Source organism: Odontomachus brunneus, unplaced genomic scaffold, assembly GCF_010583005.1.
Source record: "Odontomachus brunneus isolate Ranch 3 - 2012 unplaced genomic scaffold, Obru_v1 Obru_scaffold_032, whole genome shotgun sequence".
Lineage (NCBI taxonomy): Eukaryota > Metazoa > Arthropoda > Insecta > Hymenoptera > Formicidae > Odontomachus > Odontomachus brunneus.
The window spans coordinates 2350447-2374726 of NW_022639482.1; the positions used below are offsets into that span (position 1 = coordinate 2350447).

General features: G+C 42.0%; 1 protein-coding gene across 1 annotated transcript in view; it reads left to right on the forward strand.

Annotated features, from left to right (window-relative positions):
- LOC116843437 overlaps positions 1-24280 on the forward strand; it is a 215305-nt gene that overhangs the window by 181231 nt on the left and 9794 nt on the right. Inside the window, exons 3-11 of the mRNA XM_032813822.1 lie at positions 14116-14254; positions 14733-14860; positions 15049-15201; positions 15275-15392; positions 18369-18707; positions 18999-19116; positions 19192-19324; positions 20289-20479; positions 22040-22217. Of these exons, the coding sequence (XP_032669713.1) occupies positions 14765-14860; positions 15049-15201; positions 15275-15392; positions 18369-18707; positions 18999-19116; positions 19192-19324; positions 20289-20479; positions 22040-22217 (1326 nt within the window). The 5' untranslated portion in view covers positions 14116-14254; positions 14733-14764. The remainder of the gene's footprint in view (positions 1-14115; positions 14255-14732; positions 14861-15048; positions 15202-15274; positions 15393-18368; positions 18708-18998; positions 19117-19191; positions 19325-20288; positions 20480-22039; positions 22218-24280) is intronic.

A 24280-nucleotide genomic window follows, 5' to 3' on the forward strand; every position in this document is an offset into this window, starting at 1 on the left:
GGAAGCACATCGTAGATTAGGCTTAACGTATGTATCTTCGATTAAATCAGAACGCTAGTATCAATCGCAGTCTTAGTGTTTGTGTCGGAGTAGCCAGAATGCTGGGTCGAGAAGTCAGGACGAAAGACGCGGGTGATGGTACATTTTCCAGATACGTTGAATCATTAATAATGATAACGTTTTCTATTTTTTGACGATTGCCTTTACGTTATCGACGTTTAGCCAGTTTGTCATCCACTCCAGCATTCCCTTAAGAAGATGCTTTACTGCAAAATTTTACTGACGAGATAACTATTTTTCCGGTAAAGTTTACGTTGTATTGCTTGCACAGAATTGCAATTCTTTTATATTATACAATAAAAATAAATTGCAAAAACAAATTGGAATATTACTCAATATGTAACGAAAACGATTATATATTTAAGAATTACAAAAATTACATGATCTCGAACTGTTAGGTAACGTAAATATTTCTTTGTTCTGCAAAAGTTTTGTGTGTATATAGGGTGTCCCAAAACAACTTTCAAGGTTCTTATGGAGACATAGTACGGATTGAAATAAACATAAAAATCCTATACCGTTTTATGATATTCGTAATAATTATCGAGATAATTAAAGAGGATTGTTAATGATCATGCAAAATATAATAGATGAGCTGTAGTGGCCACATCTGTCGTCAAGTACTTGTATATTACGTCAAACTGAACAAAAAAGTCCTCTATCATTTTCTTAATAATTTTGTTTCTTTAAATTATTAATTAAAGAAGATTAGCAGATGTTCGCTCGCAATAATATATTAATGTATCTAATTAATAAATATTTTTATAAACATATATTTGTGATAAACATTTTTATCAATAATTTCAAACTTTTGTTTGAAATGGTTTTTCTCCATATTTTTTTATCAATATACCACAGTTTTTAAATTGTTTTTAAATGTCTCGTAAATTTTAAATTATTTTTAAATACATTATAATTACAAATATATGTGCATTTATATGTTTGATTCATGAAACGATCATACATTATATGGAACGTAAATTATCGTTACTTATTACACGTAACATGCACCTTGAATTATGAAACGGAGGCTATATCGCGTGTCAGCGTTCGTCGGATGAGTAGTTCATAGTTCACAACGAGAATTCAAGGTCGCGTGCAGCTATTCTACAATTTTCTTGAAGGACAGGCTATCCACGAAGAAAGTGGTTTTTAAATGTTCACGGACAGAGCCACTTAGAAGTAAGATTATTCTGACAGGTTTTTTTCGCAATATTGTATGTCCATCATTAGCCGTAATATTGGATATTATATATGTATCGTAAATTTATTTTCGCCAAATCTGTAGGCAGAGAAAAGCTTCACAAAGACGACGCTTCACATAACGAATGAATGCAACATGATCTATGCAGTAATCAGGAGTCATCTAAGTCGTTTTGTGTAGCATTGAGCACGTAAGCGAATATGCAGCCCGGATATTTAAATGGCATTTAAATATCCTCATTGAAACCGGAGACACAAAGAACGAGCGCCGAACTGGCACGGTTTGGCCAGGGCCGTTGTCGGGTAATCTGAGAGGCGATTTAATATAAATCGTAAAGACGAATGGGAAGGAAAAGTGAAAAATACGCGGTGTGTGTATCCCTAGGCGTACACGTATTTAAACAGGCGTTTAACATAATTCATCTACTCCAGCTTCTTTCGCGATATCTCTTTCCTCTCATCTCGCGTTTCATCCTCCCTTCCCTAGCTTTCTTGATTCTTTCATCCGCTAAGGTGAATGTCCTAATTAGTGACCAAGTAACCTCACCGTGAAATAAATAAATTAATAAACAATGAACGTGTTAAATTAAATAATTGATTTTGTTGGGGAGCTTGAATATTTTGAGTTTTAATTGTGTTATATTTTTCTAATATATGAGACAATTTTAATTTGTTTATGATATTTGTTCAAAAGTGACTGATGTACTATTTAATGACATGTCAGTTTTGTCACAATTTTTATGGCATAAAGTAAATGTCCTAATTAGAATGACCAATACATATAATCTCATTACAAAAATAAAGAAATTTATAAATTTATTAATAAAGAATAATTCTAATATCACAAACGGTATTATTAACATTGATTTAAACATGATAATTTATAGGCTAATAATACCTGTGTTATTTAATAAATTCTGTGTGCATATGTGTGTGTGTGTGCGCGCGCGTGCGCGTGTGTGGAAGGATAAGTTGTGATATTAACATATCTCTTATAACTTTATAATAAATAAGATTTATAAATCATATGTTCTTTTTAGAAATAAGAACGTCTATATTATTTTATGGCATATTTCTTTAGGTTGTTATTAATAAGGGTAAAAATAAATGTCTCTTCTAATACCGATTAATGACATATATATATGAATTAACTACGAAAATATCTTATTACTTTCTTTGCTTATAAAATATCTTTTATCCTTCTTTCAACTCTGATATAACCATTTCAATTATTCGAAATTAAAAAATAGTTGCACAGATCCAACAAATATGTGATATTAACTGTTCTGAGATGTCGAGTACTGTTCGAATTGTTATCGTGAGCAGTACGTTTGTAAAATTTTGATATTCCAGCATGACTTTTAATTTTAATCAACATTTGTTATAATTGATAATACATAAAATTTAGAATACGATCACATGTTTTTAGGGTAAATATAGATTAGAAATATCCGTATTAACTGATTTATTACCCCTACAGTCGTCGCGTTACTTTTTAAACACGAGTCGACGTATGGGATTTTGAGAAACTCCAATATAAAAAATTATTTTATATCTTTTATGTTGAGGACTTAAATATTTTCTTTGTTTAATTAGGTTTTTGGGTTCATGTAAAATATAAGAAAATACTATTTTGAGTATAATATTAAAGATCCCATGCGACGACTGTAGGGTTAAGAAAATCAGATACAATTGTCATTAATTGGGACACATTCAGTTTGTCTCTCTTTCTCTTCCGTTTACGAATGCAGGACGGACTTAGGAACTTTCTACGACCATGTTGCGCTCAGTTCGTCGTCGTTTGTGTTGCATTCGCGAGTACGTATGCACACGCGGCGCGTTCTCTCCCTCCACATCGTGTCCTCTTCTGTTCACCCTTTTCCTTTCTCATTCCCTGTCTCCCTCTCGCCGACGAGATAAATGTATGCGCAGCGTCGTTCCCCGTGCGTCTCGTCGTACGCAGAACGTGCTCGCCGAGGGAGGACGAGGTGCGCTCATATAAATGCAAAGTGGCTTAGGGAATAGTTGAGCACGACACAAGCAAATTGCAGAACGAAACGTTGCGCTTCTTATGGACAGAAATAAAAGTGTCCACGGCGTCGTCCGTGCGGGGTGGGCTAACTATCTACGAGAGCGACTGCAGTGACGACGGATGGTGTTTTATCTACTCTCTAAAGTACAATCGGTATTCTTCACTGAAATTCTATATTTATAATTGGTGGTTTAGATTACAGGTATAACACTGTAATCAATAAAGTCTCGCTAAAAGAATCAATTAACAGCGACGACTATTTCCATTATTGATACATTTTGCAAATACAGATAGTGTCATCTCATATAAGGCACATAAAAACTGTTAATTCTATCGCCAGAAACGCAGGAAATTGAATTTATAACGTTAGATGAATTTGTGTACAGTGGATAACAAAATGTTTCAGACACAAAGAAGTTGGGAGTCTATCAAACTGTCAAAATTGAGAGTCATTTCTGATAGTGTTGCTCAATAATTATATTATTAATTTTGATTAGTATTATTATTATCTATTATTATTAATAATGTGTTCTTAATTAAATTATTATTGCGTAAATCCGTTGGTAATGACACTTAGTTTTGACAGTTTGATGAGCTTCCAAGTTTATTGTGTCTAAATCGTTTCGTAATTTACTGTACTACAGATTTTGCACTAAAATCTTACTTCCACTGGTTAAAATTAATGAGATATAAGCCGGAGGAATAGTAGTGTTTCCACTAAAAATCGATTAATACTCAATGATTATCGCGGTGAAATATTATTTCTATTGATACTATCAGAAACATTTTTACTGATTCACTTTAAGATCAAAACTTGTTTCGAGTGGGATTTTCATGCTTAAAAATTTGAAATTGGATGTGAATTTTTTAATTGAATCGCGAGTATATCAATCATCGCAGATATAACGTACGATTTAAACTGAAAAACTTAAGTGTAATTTTGAATTCAAAGAATATCTTTTTCACATGAAACAAGTTTCAACTAACGACTATTGACGACCTGATAGGGCATTAACATTTTTGGTATTTGCATCAGAACGTAGTAATGCGTTACATACATCCGAAGACTATGCACATTGGATGTTTCACAGATAATTTTAACATTTCTCAGCACTTTTATTGAGCAAGAGAATCAACATTATCTCCATATTACCTTGTCCCGATTTGTGAGAATGCAAACTCATAATAATCTCGAGTACCCTTGCCTTGAAAATACCCGCGAGACAATAGCTATAATGCGCAAGTGAAGTAATCTCGTTCGAGAGCACGTATACCAAATTCCACGCGCGTTAACGTCTTCATGAGGTATCCTCGGGCGTACTGCACCCCGTGAGGTATCGGTCCTGATACATTATGGTTTATATCAGCATAGGCACGTTCCGTAACGAGATTCATACTTGGTCATTAACATACGTACATTATAGAACGGCCGGCGCGCCGTTGCCTCGTTACCGGAGAGTCCGAGCGATTCGTCTATGTCCACAAAGAAACATTTCCACGGTGATTCAATGTGGCTGTTAACAGTGGCCAGGAAATCACACACCGTTACAACCCTCACCACATCCACATCCTAATCACAGATTTAAACTCCTCGAACACGCTAACACGAGGCGATAGATCACCGTGGAATATTAACGCCGCCCGGTGCCGCGCGACGGCCAAGCCTAATTTCAAATTTCCTATCTAATACATCATTGCTAGACAATTCCTCGCAAGCGCCTCCGATAAAAATCATACGTCCTGCTCTTGGCAGATGTATATGGTGGTGGAGATACCTATCGTGGGTGATATGAGTATATACATGGGAAAAAGGGTATGATGCATATAACTAGATATATTTTGTTGTAAGTAGCATCGTTACATCACCCTAGTTATCTTTATGTGATAATAATGTGCACAAGGTTGACACGACTCACAAGGAAAGCTCGTGAACTCGAAAATTTAGATTTTAATGAAACTTGGTATATAAATATAAAGAGTAATGGTATGGTATATAAATATAAAGAGTAAATATGTAAATTTAGAAATTTTTAGTCGGAGCGGAAATTCACTTACTTTGGTGCATCAACTCTCTCTACACTTTACACAACTCTCTCTCTACACATTAACTGCTTTAGCAATTTAAGAACAAAGATTTAATTTATGTAAATTTCAAGCTCGGAAAATTTTGGAAGATATCAAAATATTTCTACAAAAATAAGGAAATTTTTATACCAAAAAACAGAAAAAGTAGATTTTCGTGTTCTCTCTCTCTCTCCCGCGAGATGTCGGAAAATGTTCAGAAATATGTCGAAATATTTCGATAAGAATTCGACAATTTTGCAATTGAAAGTCGAAGAAATCGATTTTTTATTTCACACAAGATGCGGATTACAGTGCATTGTCGTATTAACAACAACGTTTACATCACTATGTAGTAACCTTGTTATTAACTAATTTCGACTGTCTCAGGATCTGCCGAATTGTCAAGTTTATTCCTGCTATAATTTCTTCTTTATTCTACCTCTCTACATTAATGTACTTGCGCGTGATCTGGTTGTGGAAATCGGTTAGAGTGATACTACACGGAAAAAACAATATGGTTGATCCATACAGAAATCTGGTTGTGCCAACCAGATTCAATAGTAAAATACGGAACAGCTATTTATGTGGTTACTGTAACCAAAGAGCAATGACTGAGTTACTTATGTTGCAGCAGTGATAATACATAGTTAATACAAACGCGACTCATTACGCGACAACTACAAATGTATATTTATACACTTAGAACCAGTTTTCACATGTATACATCTCTAGCTGTGCGAGTAGTGAATTGCTTTTGTTTTCTAACATCGCTGCTTTGCAATATAACATTGATTAATGCAACTATATCGATATTTAGCTTGTCTATGCAAAATGACCCTTACTAATTTCTGGTTGTCACAACCAGATCACGCTCAACTTCATTGTAGTTGACATCAAAATAAGTAAATCAAATCAACCATACACATAACTATCATACAAAGATATATAGAATGATGCAGCTATTTGCTTACAACTAAATATTTTTTGTTAGGTATACCACATTTCTTTTTTCCGTGTACACATACTCCAGTTGAAGCAACCAGATATCGTCACTCACTAAAACACAGCAATTGCTCTGTGGTTGCAGCAACCACATAATTAGTTGTTTCGTACTTTACTATTAATCTGGTCGATAGATTTATGCCGGTGTGGGTCAACCATATATACTGTTCCTTCCGTATATTTATTAAAATAAGCAGGCCCTATATTTCCTTTGCTGTCACACGCTCACGCTAACGCTTAATTGTTGTTACTCGGACATTAAAAATCTAACCGGATATCTTAGCGTATGACAGTCCACCTGGTTATACCGGTGCAACACGATGTTTTCCTTGGCTCGGTGATACATCAAAGCGTCTGAGAAAGGGAAAGAGAGGAAGAAAGAGGAAAGGAGACACCGGAGAAAAACGAAACGAGAGATCAAAGTGGGTCAACCAAGCCCACGCTACTTGCGCGCAACGAGAAGCGACGTGTCCCGTCGGACACGCCGCGATGGCCTTGACTTACGAGTGCGCGGAACGCGGTTTTTAACGTGTCATCGTGCAGCGGTGCTTTGTTATTACAAGCAGGAGCTCGTAAAGCAGACGGCGGCTTCGCCACGGCGCAACGTGGCGCGGCGCGGGCGAGAGTGCATAATGCGCGCGGGCTCTACATAATTACCGCGTCGCGGGGAAGCTTTATGACCGCGCACTTGGCGAGTATTAATTCTCTCTCTCTCTCTCTCTCTTACCTGCACGTTCGGCAAACCGAGACAGAGACGGAAATCGAGCCGGAGAGACGAGTTCGACCGAGACCAGAGGAAGATCAGCCAGAGAAAGCGAACGATACTCGTGCGGCCGGCGAAAAGAAGACGGGTTGCGGAGTCGCGTTGCGCTGCACTGCGCTGCGCTGCGCTAAGCTGCGCTGCGTTGTGGATGGCGCCGAGCGCGAGCCGAGATAGCGCAACACGCGCTGCGCTGCGTCGTTCCCGCTCTCGTGCGATTTTATCGCTTCCCGCGAGGCCCCCCTTGGTTCCGTCTTTTTCGCCGTTCCCCGAGTCGTTCGTCTCGGCACCACTTCCAGCTACCTTTTCATCTTCTCTCCTCACCTTCTTTCTTTCTTTCTTTCTTTCTTTCTTTCAGGCTTCCCCTCGGTACACGGCGCACTCTCGAATCTCGGCATTAATTATCGTTCGCGCTGGACGGAGGCCGCCGGTTTCACGCCTGCGTTTCTCCCCGGGCTGAAAGCGGATACACACGGCGAGTCTCGGCGCGAGTCGTTACTATTGCGTATTTCCTACGTGACCTCGCGCCTAATTAAACAAGCCCACGGCGCGCCGCGAGTTCATTCTGCCGTTTCGACAGCATTTCCTTCCGGCCGGCCATATCCTGGGAGGTCCTCAGTATGCACTTTCGATGGCGAGATTACGCTCGCTGTCCGAAGCAGACTTAAAAGAATTTTATATTCTCATGTGTCTTCTCTATGTATCTGCTCTAAATCAGTCCGCCCGACGATCTGATAGGGAACACCTGCTGCCATCCGTGTCGTTTTAAACATTGCACTCGTTCATATAGATATCATTTGGGAACATCTGCCAATGGATCCTCGTGCCGGTGTCTTTTAGGTATTCTCTTTTTCTCTCTCTCTCTCTCTCTCTCTATCTCTCTCTCTCTCTTCTGAGTGTTTGCTTTTAATCCCTTTATGATCTTAAAACGTACGTAAAACTTGCTTCTCTGTGTTGCATCAAGGTTAGTGTGACAATGATTTGCAACACTTTTTCATATTTCTTTTCATGACAGAAATGAGTATGAATTTCGTTTTGCAAATAAGTATATCATCAAGTCCGAGCTGATTCTGTGTTCGAATATGCACAGCTGCTAGCGAAGCGAATAAACAACTCGTTATACTGACCAATATATTGATCCAACGCTTTATATACATAGAATGACAACAAAAGAGAAAACAAAATGCCACTTGCAGGACTTCTTGACAAAGCAGATGGGTTAAATAGAATCGAAAGAGGTATATATACAGAGTGTTTCCAAAAGATGGTACCAAATTTTAGGGGTATGTAGTACTCGTTAAAACAAACCAAAAAGTCTTAATGAACAGTACTCCGAAAACCTTTGATTTCTGAGTTATGAAGCATTTTATTCTGTGAAAAATAGAAAATAACTAAATTTGGTTTGAACTGTCCGGTCTCACGTAAGCGTTGATGAATTTTGATAAACATTCTTCTACTTGGCTGTCGGCGATTCAGATAAGCTGCATGATACAAGCGTGTTGCTTTTGAAGCATTGCCCTTTGCTCTGCCATACATAAAATGAATATCCGTCATTTCAGAATTTATGTAAAAATTAGCCATTTTTCAGATAACACAAAACTAGACACGGTCCACAATCCAAAGTTGAATACAACAATCCCTGCGTAATTAGGTGGTCACATACGGGCGTCCGTGAATGAACTGACTAAGAGACTTGGAAACTTTGACCTTCAATGACGAAACATGCCGAAATGTGTATTGACATGAGCCGAAGGTACATTGAACATTTATTGTAGATTTAATTTATTTTCTATTTTTCACAGAACAAAATGCTTCATAACTCAGAAATAAAAGATTTTCGGAATACTGTTCATTAAGATTGTTTGGTTTGTTTTAACGAGTACTACATACCCCTAAAATTTGGTACCACCTTTTGGGAACACTCTGTATATAGGATTCAGAGTATCAAGGTAGACATTAATTGGAATGTTGAGGCTAAAGTAGAATCAAAATTTCGGCTCGGCTGATTTCGAATGACTTAGTTGTCACACAGTTTTCGAATGGAATGCCACTTGAGGAAATTTAATGAGTAACGCAAGAAAAGCCAATTGTCCCAGTACTCGTGAATCGACCCGTTATATCACGTTTTCAGCGCAGTAACCCGCGGCGTCAATCGTAGTCACGCACGCGTTAACGCACTGCGCTCGAGTCCTCCGACGAGTAAGAGGAAAAGGGAGTACAGGAAAGGGAGGGTGGACTCGAGGTGCGAGCTTCGTCATTGTCACGGGGCTGACACTTGAGGGTATCGGCCTCGGTCTGGCCATTAATAATCTTAGCCTGAACGAAGAAACAAAGAGGTGGAGCACGACGCGAGGAGGAGAAGGAGCAGGACGAGAAAAGGAGGAGGAGGAGGAGGAGGGGTAGGGTATACAGCGTTCAGCGAGCGCGCGCGTACGACGTCTGTTTCGCCGGCGCGCACGGCGTATACGTGGTAGGTACGTTCGAATGTGTCCGATGCGTCCGATAGGGCGGGACACGAGCATAAACAATTGCGCATCGGCCTCGCCCCTCGCCGATGCGATGTAATAAAACGAGAGGTCTCTCGCCGGGGCCCTCCTCCGCCGCCCCGATCCCGAGAAGAGTTCTTCTCATCGAGGCCCCAGGGCCAGGAATATCGAAATGAACCGGCGTCCGCGCGATATTTCAGCGAGCCACGGGGGTCGTACCGCGTGGCCGGGGTACTACCTCTAAGTCCCGACCTCCTACGAGATATCTCTTGCGCTCCGGGATCTCCCGCGCGCGATTGAAAGTACGCGTTGGCGAATTTTTGATATCGCGCCCGATCATTGGCGAGATTACGCGCGTCGATCTCGCGGAGGAGAGTACCGAGCGCGGCTCATTCAACTAGTCCACAATTACATTACCGCGCTGGAAATGAATCACGCGGCCTTTGCGAACAGCACAGGCGATTAATCAGAATGCAACGCGCGGAAACGCGATAATGCTCGTCGAGCTACCGATTCCGCGTTCGCGACCTTCGAGAGATTCATGGCACTGACTTCTTCTTTCGCGACCGTGATGTGTGTGTGTGTGTGTGTGTGTGTGTGTGTGTGTGTGTGTGTGTGTGTGTGTGTATGGGAACCCTTTTGGAGCCGTTCATTTGGGCCTCTCGTCGAGAACCCTTAGGACCTGGCCTAAAATAGAGGCAAGGTTTTAATTGGAGTAAGTATCACGGAGAGTGCAAAAAACACTGGGTTTCGGGCCGAGCTGATCGTGAGCGACGTTCTTCGCTCCGCTTCGGGCAGTCCACACGACAACTGAACCGTGTCGGTTCTTGTATCGTTGATTACACCGAACGGCAATCCTGCAACTTCCTAATTTATTAGAGCGCATTACCAGGAAAAATCGAGACTTGCGCACCAAATTAAATTCTGTTCGAGACGTACGCTCGATACAAAAATAGTACCAAAACAGACGAGGATATAATTGTTAACCTGGGAGTAAGCGCGTGAATTTCTTTTTGACTAATGTTAGTAGACGCTTCCTGGTCATTTTGACTGAATTATGTATCGGCACAAACATGTATTATAACAAATTAGCAATTGATACACTGAGAAATTATTCGATAAAAAATTAATAAACGGATATTTCCAATCAAAATACTGATCAGTTTTTATATTCGATTAAATTTAATCGAATATTTCCGATCATAATGGCATTTCATCAGGTAAACCGATCAAAAAATTATGAACCGATATTTCTCATCAGATATTTCCTTGTTGGATACAAAAATTCATCGGTATTTTGATTCGAAATATTCGTTCGTTAATTTTTTATCGGATAATTTCTTTCAGTATACACTGAGAAAAATCATTCGATATTAAAATTGATCGGTATTTTAATCGGAAATATCTGTTTGTTAATTTTTATCGGAAAAATTTACATCTGGAATGTTCTGTTATTTTATATTATGCAAAGAAAGATTAAGAAAAATTTACGTGTAAGATAAAATATGAAATTATTAATAAATTGGTATAATTAAAAAAGCGAATATGTACGACAAAATGGAGCACGTTTACCCCCGGATTAACATCGTGATGAACATGTGAGGGGAGTGAGGATAAAAAGTTTAAACGGTTTCGGAAATGTACTTCTTATAGTATCGTGAACAACATAACGTGACGAGTAATCGGGGCGTGAGCGCGAGTATTGGCCTTAAAAATTCAATTAATTTCCAACTCTTTCTTCACAGCGGCTCGACGGCCCGAAAAAAGATTTCTAATTTCAGGGATTAAACGTAACAATTCTAGCACGTTGAAGGGGCGACGCTGTCGAGAGAGTGCTTCTTTTCTTAAAAGTAGATTAATACCCCGCCGATGAGAAAAGCGAGCGGCAGCAGCAGCGGAAGAAGGTGAGAATGGGTGAGACGAGGGGGAGGGGGATGGGGCAAGAGAAAGAGAGAAGAAAGGTGATGGTCGTTCTCCCGCGGCAGGGCGGACAATAGCAGCTCCACGAAGTGTAGCGGACAAACAAATAGCCAATTAAAATTCCGGTTGCACGGCGAACATACTTGTATCAGCTGCAGTACCACCAACCATTGTGCACCGAAGGCATGCGCGAGCCAGTGTCTGGATCGGTTGACTGGGTCTGGGTACCAGAAGAACGGTTGCTTACGACCAACCTCCGAGGACTATCCTCGCGGTAAGCGGAGGCTCGTTTGCACCGTCCACTCGACTAAATCTTGCCTCACGAGACATCGTTATCGTCGAATCACGCCTTTATCGTGGTCGATTCGTGTCCTCCTGCGAGGGTCTCTCTCTCTCTCTCTCTCTCTCTCTTTTTCTTTCTTCCCCCTCTCTTTCTTCGGCGCGTTTAACGTTTGGGCATCACGGTTACAATAGCGATCCGAACGCACGAGCCGAGGATCACGAAGATTGCCGAGATATCGACTTTGATCGGTGAGCTCCGTCTCGCGTCGAGGACTCGCGCGCGCGTGCAACGATGCTACATCGATCGCGCATTGTCTCGCGACCTCGACGCTCAATAAAATTCGCAGGGTGATTAATTAAGGCGGAGAATTAATTATCTGGAAGCGGAGCGCTTGGATCAGGGCGCTCTAACTATAAATGTCAGGCACGAAATTACTTCCTCACCTGCTCGTTCCGGCGTGGATGTTATTAGGAAATCGTTTAATTGGTAGATACCGATTTTAACTGGTATTATGAATGGCCGCGAGCGTCACGGGGTCATGAAAAAAGGCGCAAAACGTATTATCCTATTACAATCCCGATGCAACCTACAGCGAGAGATAACCGTTGCGGGAGAATCGGAGACGAGGTAGCGCGAAGTAGCGCGTCGGAGAGAACGGGAGGAGAACGATTCCAGGGGAATTGCGTATTCTTCCTTTGAAACTTCGGGCACTGCTTTGGGACGTCGCGGAAGATCCGCGGACGATCGGATATTCACCGATATCCGCCGATCCCCACTGTCCAGTGCGGTGAGAATGAACGATTACTAAATTACAACGCGCCTCTAGATACGATCGGCGGGCCATAATTGCAGGACTATTCATACATTATTGGCTCGTATATTATTTGACGCGATTCAATAACTCTGCAGCGTTGGACGCTCGATGGTATCTCTCCGTCGTTAAGGCGCATTCGCAATATCGATCGGCCCTGATGAATGGCCGCGTTTAAGGTCGTCATTTTTCCCAGCGATTATTAACGCTAAAATTGAATGTGTCCGTACGGCCCGGCCTGCGTATGTTTGCCTGTGCGCGTATGGGCCGCGCGAGCGCGAGAAACGAGACTCCTCGAGAGGGGCAGATCCATCTTCGAATGTGTGCTCAAAAACCGCGCCGTGTGGCTACCCCCGAACTACCGGGCACGCCTTGCACGCTACTTCTAAATGCAGCGGCGGCTGGGCCGCCGTGATTTATCGGCGGCCACCAAAGTAAATGGAAAAGTTTTGCTCTTTCAGCTGCTCCCTTTCTCTTCGGATGGCCGGGATTGTCGCTCGAGCGTTATATCGAGCGGGGCAAGTTACTTTCAACGCGTATATCGGCGATGAATTATATGTGGCATCGCGTGTTTCGCCACGCGGCTCGCCCGGAGTGTCTTCAGGCACGTCCCGGGGATAATATAGCAGGTTGACATTAATAATCCGCCGTCCACCCGTCGTCCCGAAAGTAAATGCGGGGACTCACGTCCCGTGAGTCCCCGCGTCAGATTGCAAGGGCGCCGTCCCGTCGATAAATCCGAGATGCTTCGCTTTGCATAACCTTCCCATCGCGGCGCGATCGCGAAGTTAACGAACGCACTGTCGGTTACAGATATAGAGATAAGCGCGGTCATTAATTAGCGTTCGGAGCGAAACAAGAGTCTGCGAAACACGCCGCATCTTCCACGAGAGGAAGAATTCAAAACACACCGCGGCGTAATGGCTTCCGTCATTAACCGTCGTAAACCATCGTTGATTTATCCCCGTCGGCGGTGATGTATCTCCTGGGAGAAAAATTTCGTGTCTACTATCGATAGGAGTTTCCTTCCTTCGCGCGGCGGGCGTTAAAAGCGCCGCGTATGATTTAGCGCACGACGCGGGGTTAATTATTTCATTCGGAACAGTCATTAAAATCATATTCATTCGCCATGACCGACTAATAGGTCTTGGCGCAGCGTGTTTTACGCGCTTCTACGGGCGCGCGCGCGCACACACACACGCACACATACACGAGCAGAGGCGCGTGGGTATATCCGTGACGGTACACCGACGCAACGTTGCGGGGGAGGGACACGGAGGAGCCGAGGGGATAGGCTGCGTTTCTACGACGACTACCTGCGGCTAATTTACAGCGAGGCGCGCGGATAAGTTCCGTCGTTATTCTTCCCGGCTAGAGTTTCTCTCGTGGGGTTACCCCTCGCACTCTGCTCCCGCAGTCGTCCGGACGTTCTCTCTTCCTCATAACGGAGGTACCTGATTCCACCTCAAAAACCGATGACTCGTTTCTGCGTAGGTCGATCCGGATCTGCATAAGCGTAAGCAGCGACGACTCGCACACGCCGCTCATTTGAGCCCCTTCCTGAGAAGCGCCGACCACCTTGACGAGCGTCCGTGCGGTTAATAACGTGGGCAAGGGAAGTCACGTGATTCAGGTAATGAGGACGACTGGATTTAGGTGTCCGAAAGCTCGTGTGCATGCAGAACATCCGAATGAAACTTCTCAATCGTTTTAAACTACATCGTGGTAAACTACGGTGATTATTGAGATATCAGTGAAAGATGATTGGTTATTTCATGCGCGGAAGACGTGCGAACTGAAATGTGCTATTAAAAAATTTGTTATATTTCTAGCGAAATTTACTGTGTTCCTTAGCAAAATGGACTTTACTAACAATCTATTCCTAGACTACTAAAAACAGTAAAATTAAAAATATTTTACATGAAGATGTTATAATATTTTCTCCGCGTATATATATTTTTTGTGTTGAAAGTTTAAATGTTTAAAGACAAAAGTAATAAGAATGTCCAGAATTAAGTATGTGCCCGGGTTTAGTAACTTTTACTTCAACTAAAAGAATACAATTAGAATGGTGTGATCATGCTTTCACTAAACGTACGACTATCGCACAGCTGTTCGGTAAAGTAACAGCAACGACCGCAGCATGGCCGACGAAGGATTTGACGTGCCCAGAAGGGAGGATATTTTAGAGGAGGGCATGGTCGACAGCAGGACGCACGATGAAAATGAATGTGATGATGTAAGTCTGGAATAATATTCGTTTAGAATTTTTGTCGAATGCAGAATTTGAAATAACTAGAGCAATTTTGTGCGTTTATTAACGCTTGTGAAATTAATGCTACTTATAATTTGAGATATAAGTTCTTGACAAATAATAATTGCTGGCGTTTTCCGATCTCATTATATTTGATATGAGATAATTGATAGGTCGACAAGACCTCGATCACGACAACTACCACGAAAAACGCTTTAACAACGAGGCATTTAGGACCATGCGACGTTTATCCGAACGGCGCCAAAGTTTCGATCGTGGGTGTAAGAAAAGTTGGCATGGCTTGCGCCATAGCGCTTCTGATGAAAGTTAGTATATCCATGTAACGGGATACGCAACCCACCATGTTCAATCGATGATTTTGTCTTGCTTGATTTTCAGCGAATAGCGAGCGAGGTCTGTCTGATCGATCAGAACTTGGAAAAGGCTGCCGCCGAAGCCGAAGACATTCAACACGCTGGTGTCTTTCTGGGATGTCCGCTTGTGACGGGCACATCAGGTATTCCATTACATTTCAATTAATTAAGCTTCGCACCAGGTATGCTCGTAAAATCACGCGCGATGAAGACAGAGAAATTACGCGGATCATAAAATATTAACCGTTAACCATTAAACTTGCTGCATTATTCGGCGTTTTATTACCTTAGATTGATATCCGAAGCGGAAGTAGAAGGCGAGAGTTTTCCCAACGATTTTCCGTAAACTAAAGTCAACAGTTCAGAAATATTTGTTTCATTGAATGTCATAAAAGTATTTAAGAAAGCTTAAAGAATATAATTATTTGGTATATTTTTTGTGCTGGACTTAGATTTTAGACATTAGGGGTTGGAGACCAGGGCCTATATTTCAGAATTTCGAAGTTACAACTTCTCAAACAACTAATTGTTGTGTACAAACATAATAGAAATAGCCTTCTTTAAAGATCATGTTAACTATATATTTTATCTTGTAATAATCAAAATACGCAAACACGTAGCAACACAGCCATTTTGCCCTGCTACCGGGTTCAGTTGTCCAGTAACGTAGGGTAAGAAGGTTATGTATAAAATATGTATCCTGATTAGTAGTTCCAGGATCTCCGTGAAAGATCTCCACAGTCCTTCTATCGGCCTTTAATTATGGACCAACCTTACCTTCGCCATCACTTCGGCATCAGTCCAAACGTATCAATCTAAAATTTCGCCACCTTACCTATATATTCAATTTTCATCATTTTATAAATGAAAACTGCTTTTATTTTAAAACAGTATGCATTATACTTGTAACAAATTTCATTTTAACAAGTAACACATCACTTAACTTTATTCACTTACAAGAATATTAATACAAAATTTTTTACAAAATTAAAATTTTGTCTTAATTTTAATAAAATTTAATTTTGTACTAATTTTTACAAAATTAATACGAAATCGAGAGATTCGAAAATTTACTTTGCTATTAAATCAATTTTTTAAATTTTTTAACAATAATATTATTCCGATTTTAATGGACTTCAGAGAAACATATCTATGTTTTAAAAGGATCATTTTGTATCCATTGTTCCTTTCAAGATAAATACTAAAAAAGCACATGAGTAACATATCTCTGGAGTTATCTAGATCCGATCTCCCCTCATTATGAGAGATAAAAATTATAATAACTTTCCTACCCAAATTGTGATTTTCTTGGCTATCTTTGAATCATACATTATTTTGAAAAAGCACGTCCGTCCGTCCGTCCGTCGCATTATACGTGTCAAATTATGTCCGGCGTTGAAGTTGTCACAACGATTCACACTCCGAAAAATTTCGTCGTCATTGCTTCTTTCACGATCACGGGATCGACGGATCGTAAACTAATCGTGAAGCGAACTGATCGATGAAATAGACCTTCCGGGCGTTAAAAACGAGGCAGTTGAATTCACGACGCGACACGAATTCCAGAAATTTTAGATTGATACGTTTGGACTGATGAGCCCTGCCGAGCGTCAACTGTGCGTCCATCGCGCGTCCTGATCATCGATTCCGATCAACGCCCATTTCAGGCGACGACCCATCAGATTACCCGTCAAAAGGCTGCTGTCAACGTGCAGCGGATCAGAAACAATGGCCACGACGTTCTCGCGTACTGACAGGGAAAAAAATGGGTTTTGGGTTAGCGCGGCGAGTTTCGGGGATCGAGATTCCCCTCGGGTTCGTCCTTTAATCTCGATCCTCATCTACATCACTGCGCTCTTGCACAAGCTGAACATTTCCCTTGAGTTTTTCATGAACACGCTCGTAAATTTCGTCCACTCTTATTTATCTCGGCCACGATCGACTTCACGATGCGGTTTTCTATTCCTGTCTTCGCAGCGCGCGGTTATTCCGTCCGACGAGCTGGTTCAGCGCTTGTAAAAGCTTGTAAAAATTCTTCATCCACACAGAAAAATATGTACTACATTCAAGTAGATGTTATCTATCGCCAGTATTTCATTTCAAGTTTCTATATCCGTAAATATGTGTATATAAACCGTAAATATGTGTATATAAACCGTAAATAAATTTATATATTTCATACACGCGCGCGCGAAGAAAAATTTGATTACATTAATTAAATGTCTCTAGTAAAACATGAACGAACCAAAATTTATCAGTTAAAATCAGTAAATAGTAAAATGATAGTAGCAAAATGATATTTTTCTGTGTGTGGGAATTCTTCCTCGTGAGACGGCAAGGGAAACCGAAATAATGAAACTTGACGTCCAGAATTATATATGTGCGTCGCGATACGTCGAGTTCTGTTTGACCTCGGGAGCGATTTCGGTCTTGATACGAATTTTCCGTCGTCCATGCGGATAAAGTAGCGTCAACTTAGCCGGCATTCGGTACGTGCAGGATAGCGGAATCGGCTCTTTCCGATCTTGTCTCGTGCGAGGTAGCAATTACCAGAACAAGTGGGACGACTTTTTTACGGGCTTGCCGAGTTATCTGTAACAACATCTCTCCGTCGTAAATGTATCTATCGTACGGCCGCGCGCGCGGTACTGCTGTGTTACTACAAGCACTTTGTGAAGGTGTTGCCTCGGATCTGTACTCTTTATTTTTCCGGCCGCGCTGGATTGTCTTCCTCGTCGTCTTTATCGGCGCATCTCCGCCGATCATGAATCTCACTTTCTTTCTTTCCCCTCGAAAGGGAAGAAAACTTCTCATCCTATCTCGTCGTTTTGTATTCCACGCGCTTCCGAGTAGCTGATGATTGCGCGCTTGAATAAGACGTCCCAAGGACTGAGAAGGGTTCCTCGGGAGGTTCGATTCTTAACGGAAGTATTTCCCGTTATACAACAGCTTTTGCATAAATATTCGAGTGTCCTCTGCAAAGGCTTCGGTGAAATTGATGTCTTAACTTGCTCGTTCTTCCTGGGGAAAAGCCGGGAGAGATTAAAATGCACGATCGTACTTAGAAATCCTGTGTTGGATCTAAGATCGGAGGTCGAGGATGGTCGATTATGTTTCAGACGTCTACAAGGTGAAGGACTCGACGGTAGTGGTGATCGCGGTTTGCGAGAGGAAGCCAGGGGAGAAATTGGATGTGAAACACAACGTCGAGGTGTTTAAGAAGATCATCCCTACTATCGCGAAGTTGGCGTGTAAGGCGGTGTTGCTGGTTGTAAGTCAGCCGATCGACGTGATGTCGTACATCACTTGGAAGTTGTCCAAGTTTCCCTCGAGCCGCGTACTCGGCACGGGGACTCTGCTGGACAGCTGCAGGCTGCAGGATTTACTGAGTCAGAAGTTGGGAGTAGCGCGCAAGTCGATTAGCTGCATGAATATCGGCGCGCAGGGCGACACGTCCGGTACGTGAGCGACATTACTCGACTAATTTGCCGCCGACTTGTGGCTGACCGGTCTCCTTCTTTTATCGACTATATCTTTTATACGACTGCACTTGGACATGTATCCCGCGTTTGTTTCGGCATCATCATTACTTCCGAACATTGTAAAGTATACGTTGAGATTGTATCGTGATGCGGTGAGCACACCGATCGTGCTTAAGTATCACGTATATTTTGGTTGTACTATAAACGACCTCGCCTAACAGTTAACAGGCGACGTTCTTCAGCCTTTAACATCTGTTCCACACACAGTTTCTATATGGTCAAGCGTTCACGTGGCGGGCACGAAGATACGCGACATAAACCCAAGAATGGGCGAAACCGACGATCCCGAGAAGTGGCGTGACATCGCCGAAGCTGTAAATAAAACGTTAGTGGTTAAGAAACGTCTCGGACGTTCTCGTGAGAATTTAGAGAAGTAGTAAAATGTACGTTGCGTTTACAGCGACGCCGAGCTTAATCGGAGGAAAGGCGATAAAGGGCCGAGCTGCTGGGCTCTGGGCTTCTGCACCGCTGAAATCGTCGACGCTATAGTCAGGAATACCAAAATGGTGCTGCCAGCTTCGACGTACATACACGTAAGAGATATCATTAAATGAACATTTCGAAAATTTATTGGAAACATTGGATGGGCTTTGATGGGCTTAATGATGATGTTACTTTGATCAAAATCTGTATACAAATGTATTAATTAATAATGCAACTCGAAAAACGAGCTGGAGTCTCCTCTACGATACACAAAATATTATTTTCTCCACTTGCACAATTTTTCGAATGAAATATGGATAAGATATAGTTGATTGTAAATCTAATACAGAAGCAATTTGGAATTATAGAATTTTATATGAATCTTAAAGAAGAATATGTTAAGAATAAGCTTCAAGCCTAAACTGGGAGAAATTATTCGAATGAATATTATTATCTTTTTCCCCCTTCTAAATCCTACAACTTTTGTCTAAAAAGTTTCATTCTAAAACTTACAAGTTTTGAAATATTTTATTTGAGATTTTCAAATCCCTTTGTATGTACAACACATAAATATTACGTAAACAAAAAACAAATTTCTCTACATTTTCTACTCACTTCTCAAGATATAAATGTGCAATTTATTTTATTTTAAACATATATCAAGAATACTATACTTTATATAACTACTTTAACAAATCTCGATTTTTTCCCTGTGCTTGATGGATATATAATTGTTATTTTCTATTCCCAAAAGATCCCAGAAATAGTATGCAATGATTAGTTAAAATTCCATTAGTGGGTAAAAACGACCCATTTTTAACATCCTCCTTTTCACTGCGCGCTATATTAATTAGAAGGTGAAAACCCGTGTATTCGAGCGACCTAATCCTTCACCTCCTCTCGCCACTCGGTCGATTCTCGAGTGACTCCTCTTGCGAGTGAGTCCTTTTCCGGGACTGCGCGACGAGTGACTGAAACATTCACGCGTTAAACGAACGCGCTCCGAGAGGCGCTTATTTGCGTGTCGATCAGCTCGACAGAGGGGAACAAGCTGAAGGAATCTTCTGTTCACAGAGCTGTTCTCACGGAACCGACAAGGACGTGTACATGTCGGTACCCTGTGTTCTCGGTCGCGAGGGTGTGTACGCCACTGTGCGACAGAAGCTGAGCGATCAGGAAAAGGCAGCGGTGCAACAGTGTGCCGACAACATCCGCGGTGTGCTGCGCGAGTGCGGCATTCTTCGCGAAACAGACGACATTGAGGAGTGACGACCGACCGGCGAAGGAGGAAAGGGGGGCGAGAAATGTGGAGGATCTGCGAAAGCGGATGTGCGACGGAAATCACGAGGGAGAAGAAGAAAGAGAGGAAGAAGGAGGAAAGAGAGCAGGGAGAAGGAGAGGACGACAGTTTAGAACGGCGTCTTCATCAATAACGGGCGATTCTGCACCTGGCGACCGGTTTCCGCGTGCGTGCGTGCACTCGAGCGCCATAATAAACGATATACAAGAGCAGTGAAACTCGACTTCCTGGAAAATTAAAGCAACCATGCTCGCCTAAGATTGCTCGCGATCGGTTACATGCAACCCCGCGCTACAATGTTCCACGCGTGCGGAGCTTATTACCTATCTCGCCTCTTTTTTGCTCGATCGAATTTTGATTTACGCAGCCGAACGATGCACGGCAGAGAGGTGAGAGGTCGGATGAAAATGCATTCTCCGTTGCACGCGAAGCGAGTACGAGCTCGCCTGAGCTGCGGCTAAAGGAGATTGGATAATTTCAACTACAACCTTTTTCTACATTCGCTTTTATGTTTCCCCGCCACGCAGTGAAATCGTTCCGTTCGACGCGCTCGAACTCGCATGGGCCTCAAATTTCAACGTTCTGCTCTGTCAGAAAAGAGCAGCAGTAATGAGGATATTGAATGACCGTTCGAACGAGACAGGCTTACGTCTTCGTAATGATAACGGACCGGTTCTAGTTCGCGGCGGGGGAAATGAAAATCGATTCCGCAGGGCCTTCTCGGGTATCCCGCAAAACGGAAATTGAAAGTATCCTTTAACAGAAACGCGCGTCCCACCTGTGCGCGAGTCGAACAGCTGTCGATCAATAATTTCGCGACCTTCCATCCACCGAGAAAACAAAAAGCGCAGACGAAGGCGATACATCGGCCGTTTGGTTTGATTTCGACACTACATCTGCTCATACCGCGCTCGCCTCTTCGTATTGTACCTTCGTAAGGAGCGTTTTTTCCGACATGATGATTGATTCTGTACGGCGCGATTGGATTTATCGATAGTATCTTTTCGTTCGCGATCGAACGTGTTAATCGGATTGTATATCTCCGGTCGCGGAAGATAACCGGAGGTTCACATCTCGCATGTACGGTACATCGTGAACGTACAAGATATATCGGACTTGAGAGGCGTAGAAAGTGAGAGAATGAGAGAGAGAGAGAGAGAGAGAGAGAGAAATAAGGGGGAGAGAGAGAGAGAGAGAGGAGGGGGAGGGAGAGAAAAAGAGAGATAGCTCTCTCACGTCCCGTGCTTTTGATACAAAAGCAATTCGACCGCCTTATTGCATATCCAATTTTACCGTAGGCATTTCGAATTGACAGTGAAGCTACTTGTTACATATCCGCCGTCAACTTCATCGCCTTCCTGTCAAGAATATTTTTTCATGTCGACTGTCTGCTTTTCCTTCCTGCTTGCCCTCTATTTTGTGTGAGTTTCAACGGAGCGCAAAATTTCACGCGGAGTATTCGTCGGAGGGATGTCAGACGGCGTGCGGTTCGTGTAAGCTGTTCAGTGCCTGCGAGAAAATAACGTATCGGTGCGCCCAATATGACGGAATTGAGAAGGAAACCGTTTGACGTCGCCGGCAACACGGTGACCTTCTTACTGACCAAACAGGCGGAGCATCTTGTGGATGGCCATCGTATTAAGATCGTCGTCGTCGGAAGTGCACCCAAAGGCGTCGCGGTCGCTATAGCGATTCTATCCAAGGTTAGTGGAGTGCAATTTTGGTCTCCTTACTTCCTAACCTTCCGCGTCACTTTGACATTTCCACAATTTCACAACATCCTTTTACGTGTCATACAATCACAATTGGTTTATATTATTCTGTAGAAAACTAGCATATATATCTTCTTTGGCTGAATAACGGTGCTACGCTACGTGAATAACCAGTAAGAACATCATTATTTTAGATTCGCGTTAGAAATTATATAACAAGTAAATTTGACTTAACACACTTAGCACATATTTACATTTAAAAATTGAGTCTTCTAAACGTGACTTTTCTAATTAAATAACTTTTAATGGCTATTTTAATTAAAGATCACTGGCATATACAGATGCACATTCCTATATGCTTTTGTAGATTTCTATATACATCTCATATTCACTACATATTTATCTTCAAGTATAGAATATGAAATCGACGGTATATATGCACATGATTCCACATACAACTGTTAGCCGCTCATAAGTCTCCTGACACGTACATGTCAGCGTCAATACTAATAGCCTTCACCGAATGTACATTTCACTACGTGAAACGCGTGTATCTACGTTGATTAATGTGCGCGCACGTAATCGATCCGTGCATTGTGCCTCGTTCCGCGCCCGGCGATACGGTAATGTGCTCGATACGTCAATCCACACACAGAAAAATGTATACTGCATTCAAATAAGTGTTAATTATTTCAAGTATTTCATAAGTTCATGTATCCGCAACTCTATTATAAGCGTATCATTATCTTTGAATTTGATTGAACTTTTGGAAACTCGTACGCTTTACTGTTATCAATTTTGGTAAAACTACTTCGGAGATTGTTCTGGGACACTCTGTATAATGTTTGAGCATTTTTGGCACTAAATTTCTTTATTGATGGAAATCCATTTGAAGGTATTTATTTTATATTATTTGGAATATTTTAGCCAAAATTAATGGCAATGGAGTATGGGTGGTTTTTGAAAGTTCATTCCTATTACCAAGAAAATATGCTTTGTTGAAGAGAATCATTCCTTAAAAGAAGGAAAGTAAACTGAATAGTTGCTTTTCTTATCAGAGTATTATAGAATGATATTTTTCTGTGTGTGACGTTCACGATGATTCCATGTGAATGAGACATAACATCGTATCCACGTGGCTCAATTCGTATTTGTTCGGCTGAATCAAAGGTATAATATAATACTGCGCCGGGCCTCGGGAGATAACTTGGAGTTGCACCCAATAAAAGGACGACGGGACCGGGGAATGTCCTGGTCGACGCGGGTATACGTGCAGGTTTACGTAGGACGCGGAGTTCTGAATGTAGGCTCGTTAGTGTGCTGGCTCAAAAAGGCTATTATGCAAATGATCCCCGGAAGACCAGAAGAGGGAATTCGGCAATAGGCGCGCGGAACAAGACAGAGGATGGTGGAAAGAAAGCAGAGGGGAGGGAGATGGGAGGAAGAAGACGGCAGAAGATGTAGAAGCGGACCTCGCATCCTCTCGCTCGTTATCGGATCGTAACGCGAGCGTTTACACGTCGGCCATCCTCGTGGTACGGCCGACCGACTGATTTATGTCGGTAGGTTACGGGAAGAAGTGAACTGCAACAAAGTTCGTCGGAAATTTATAAATTGCAAAATCCACGAACATACGTGTGTTATTACATGATAGCAGTTTCGAGACCTCACGAATTACGACCTAAAAAGATTCCTGAAAATTTCACGGAGCGGCTATATACAGGGTCCGCCACCAAAATCCGGACAAAATGAACAATTTGTTTAAATAAAATTCTACTCATCAAAATGTAAAACTTACAAAAGAACTTTTTGTGTATCACTAGTGGTATCCTTTTAGAGTAAAATTACTCTATATAACCCCCTTTTGCTTCGATGACTGCTTCGATCCTCATCCTGAAGCGCTGGCACGCTCTCTGCAACGCGTCCTTGTCTATATTGGCGAATGCTGCTTCGATAGCGGTTTGGAGAGATGTCACATTGGGATGTCTCGACTTGTTGGTCACTCGTTCAATGACGCTCCACACGTAATAGTCCAACGGATTCAAATCTGGACT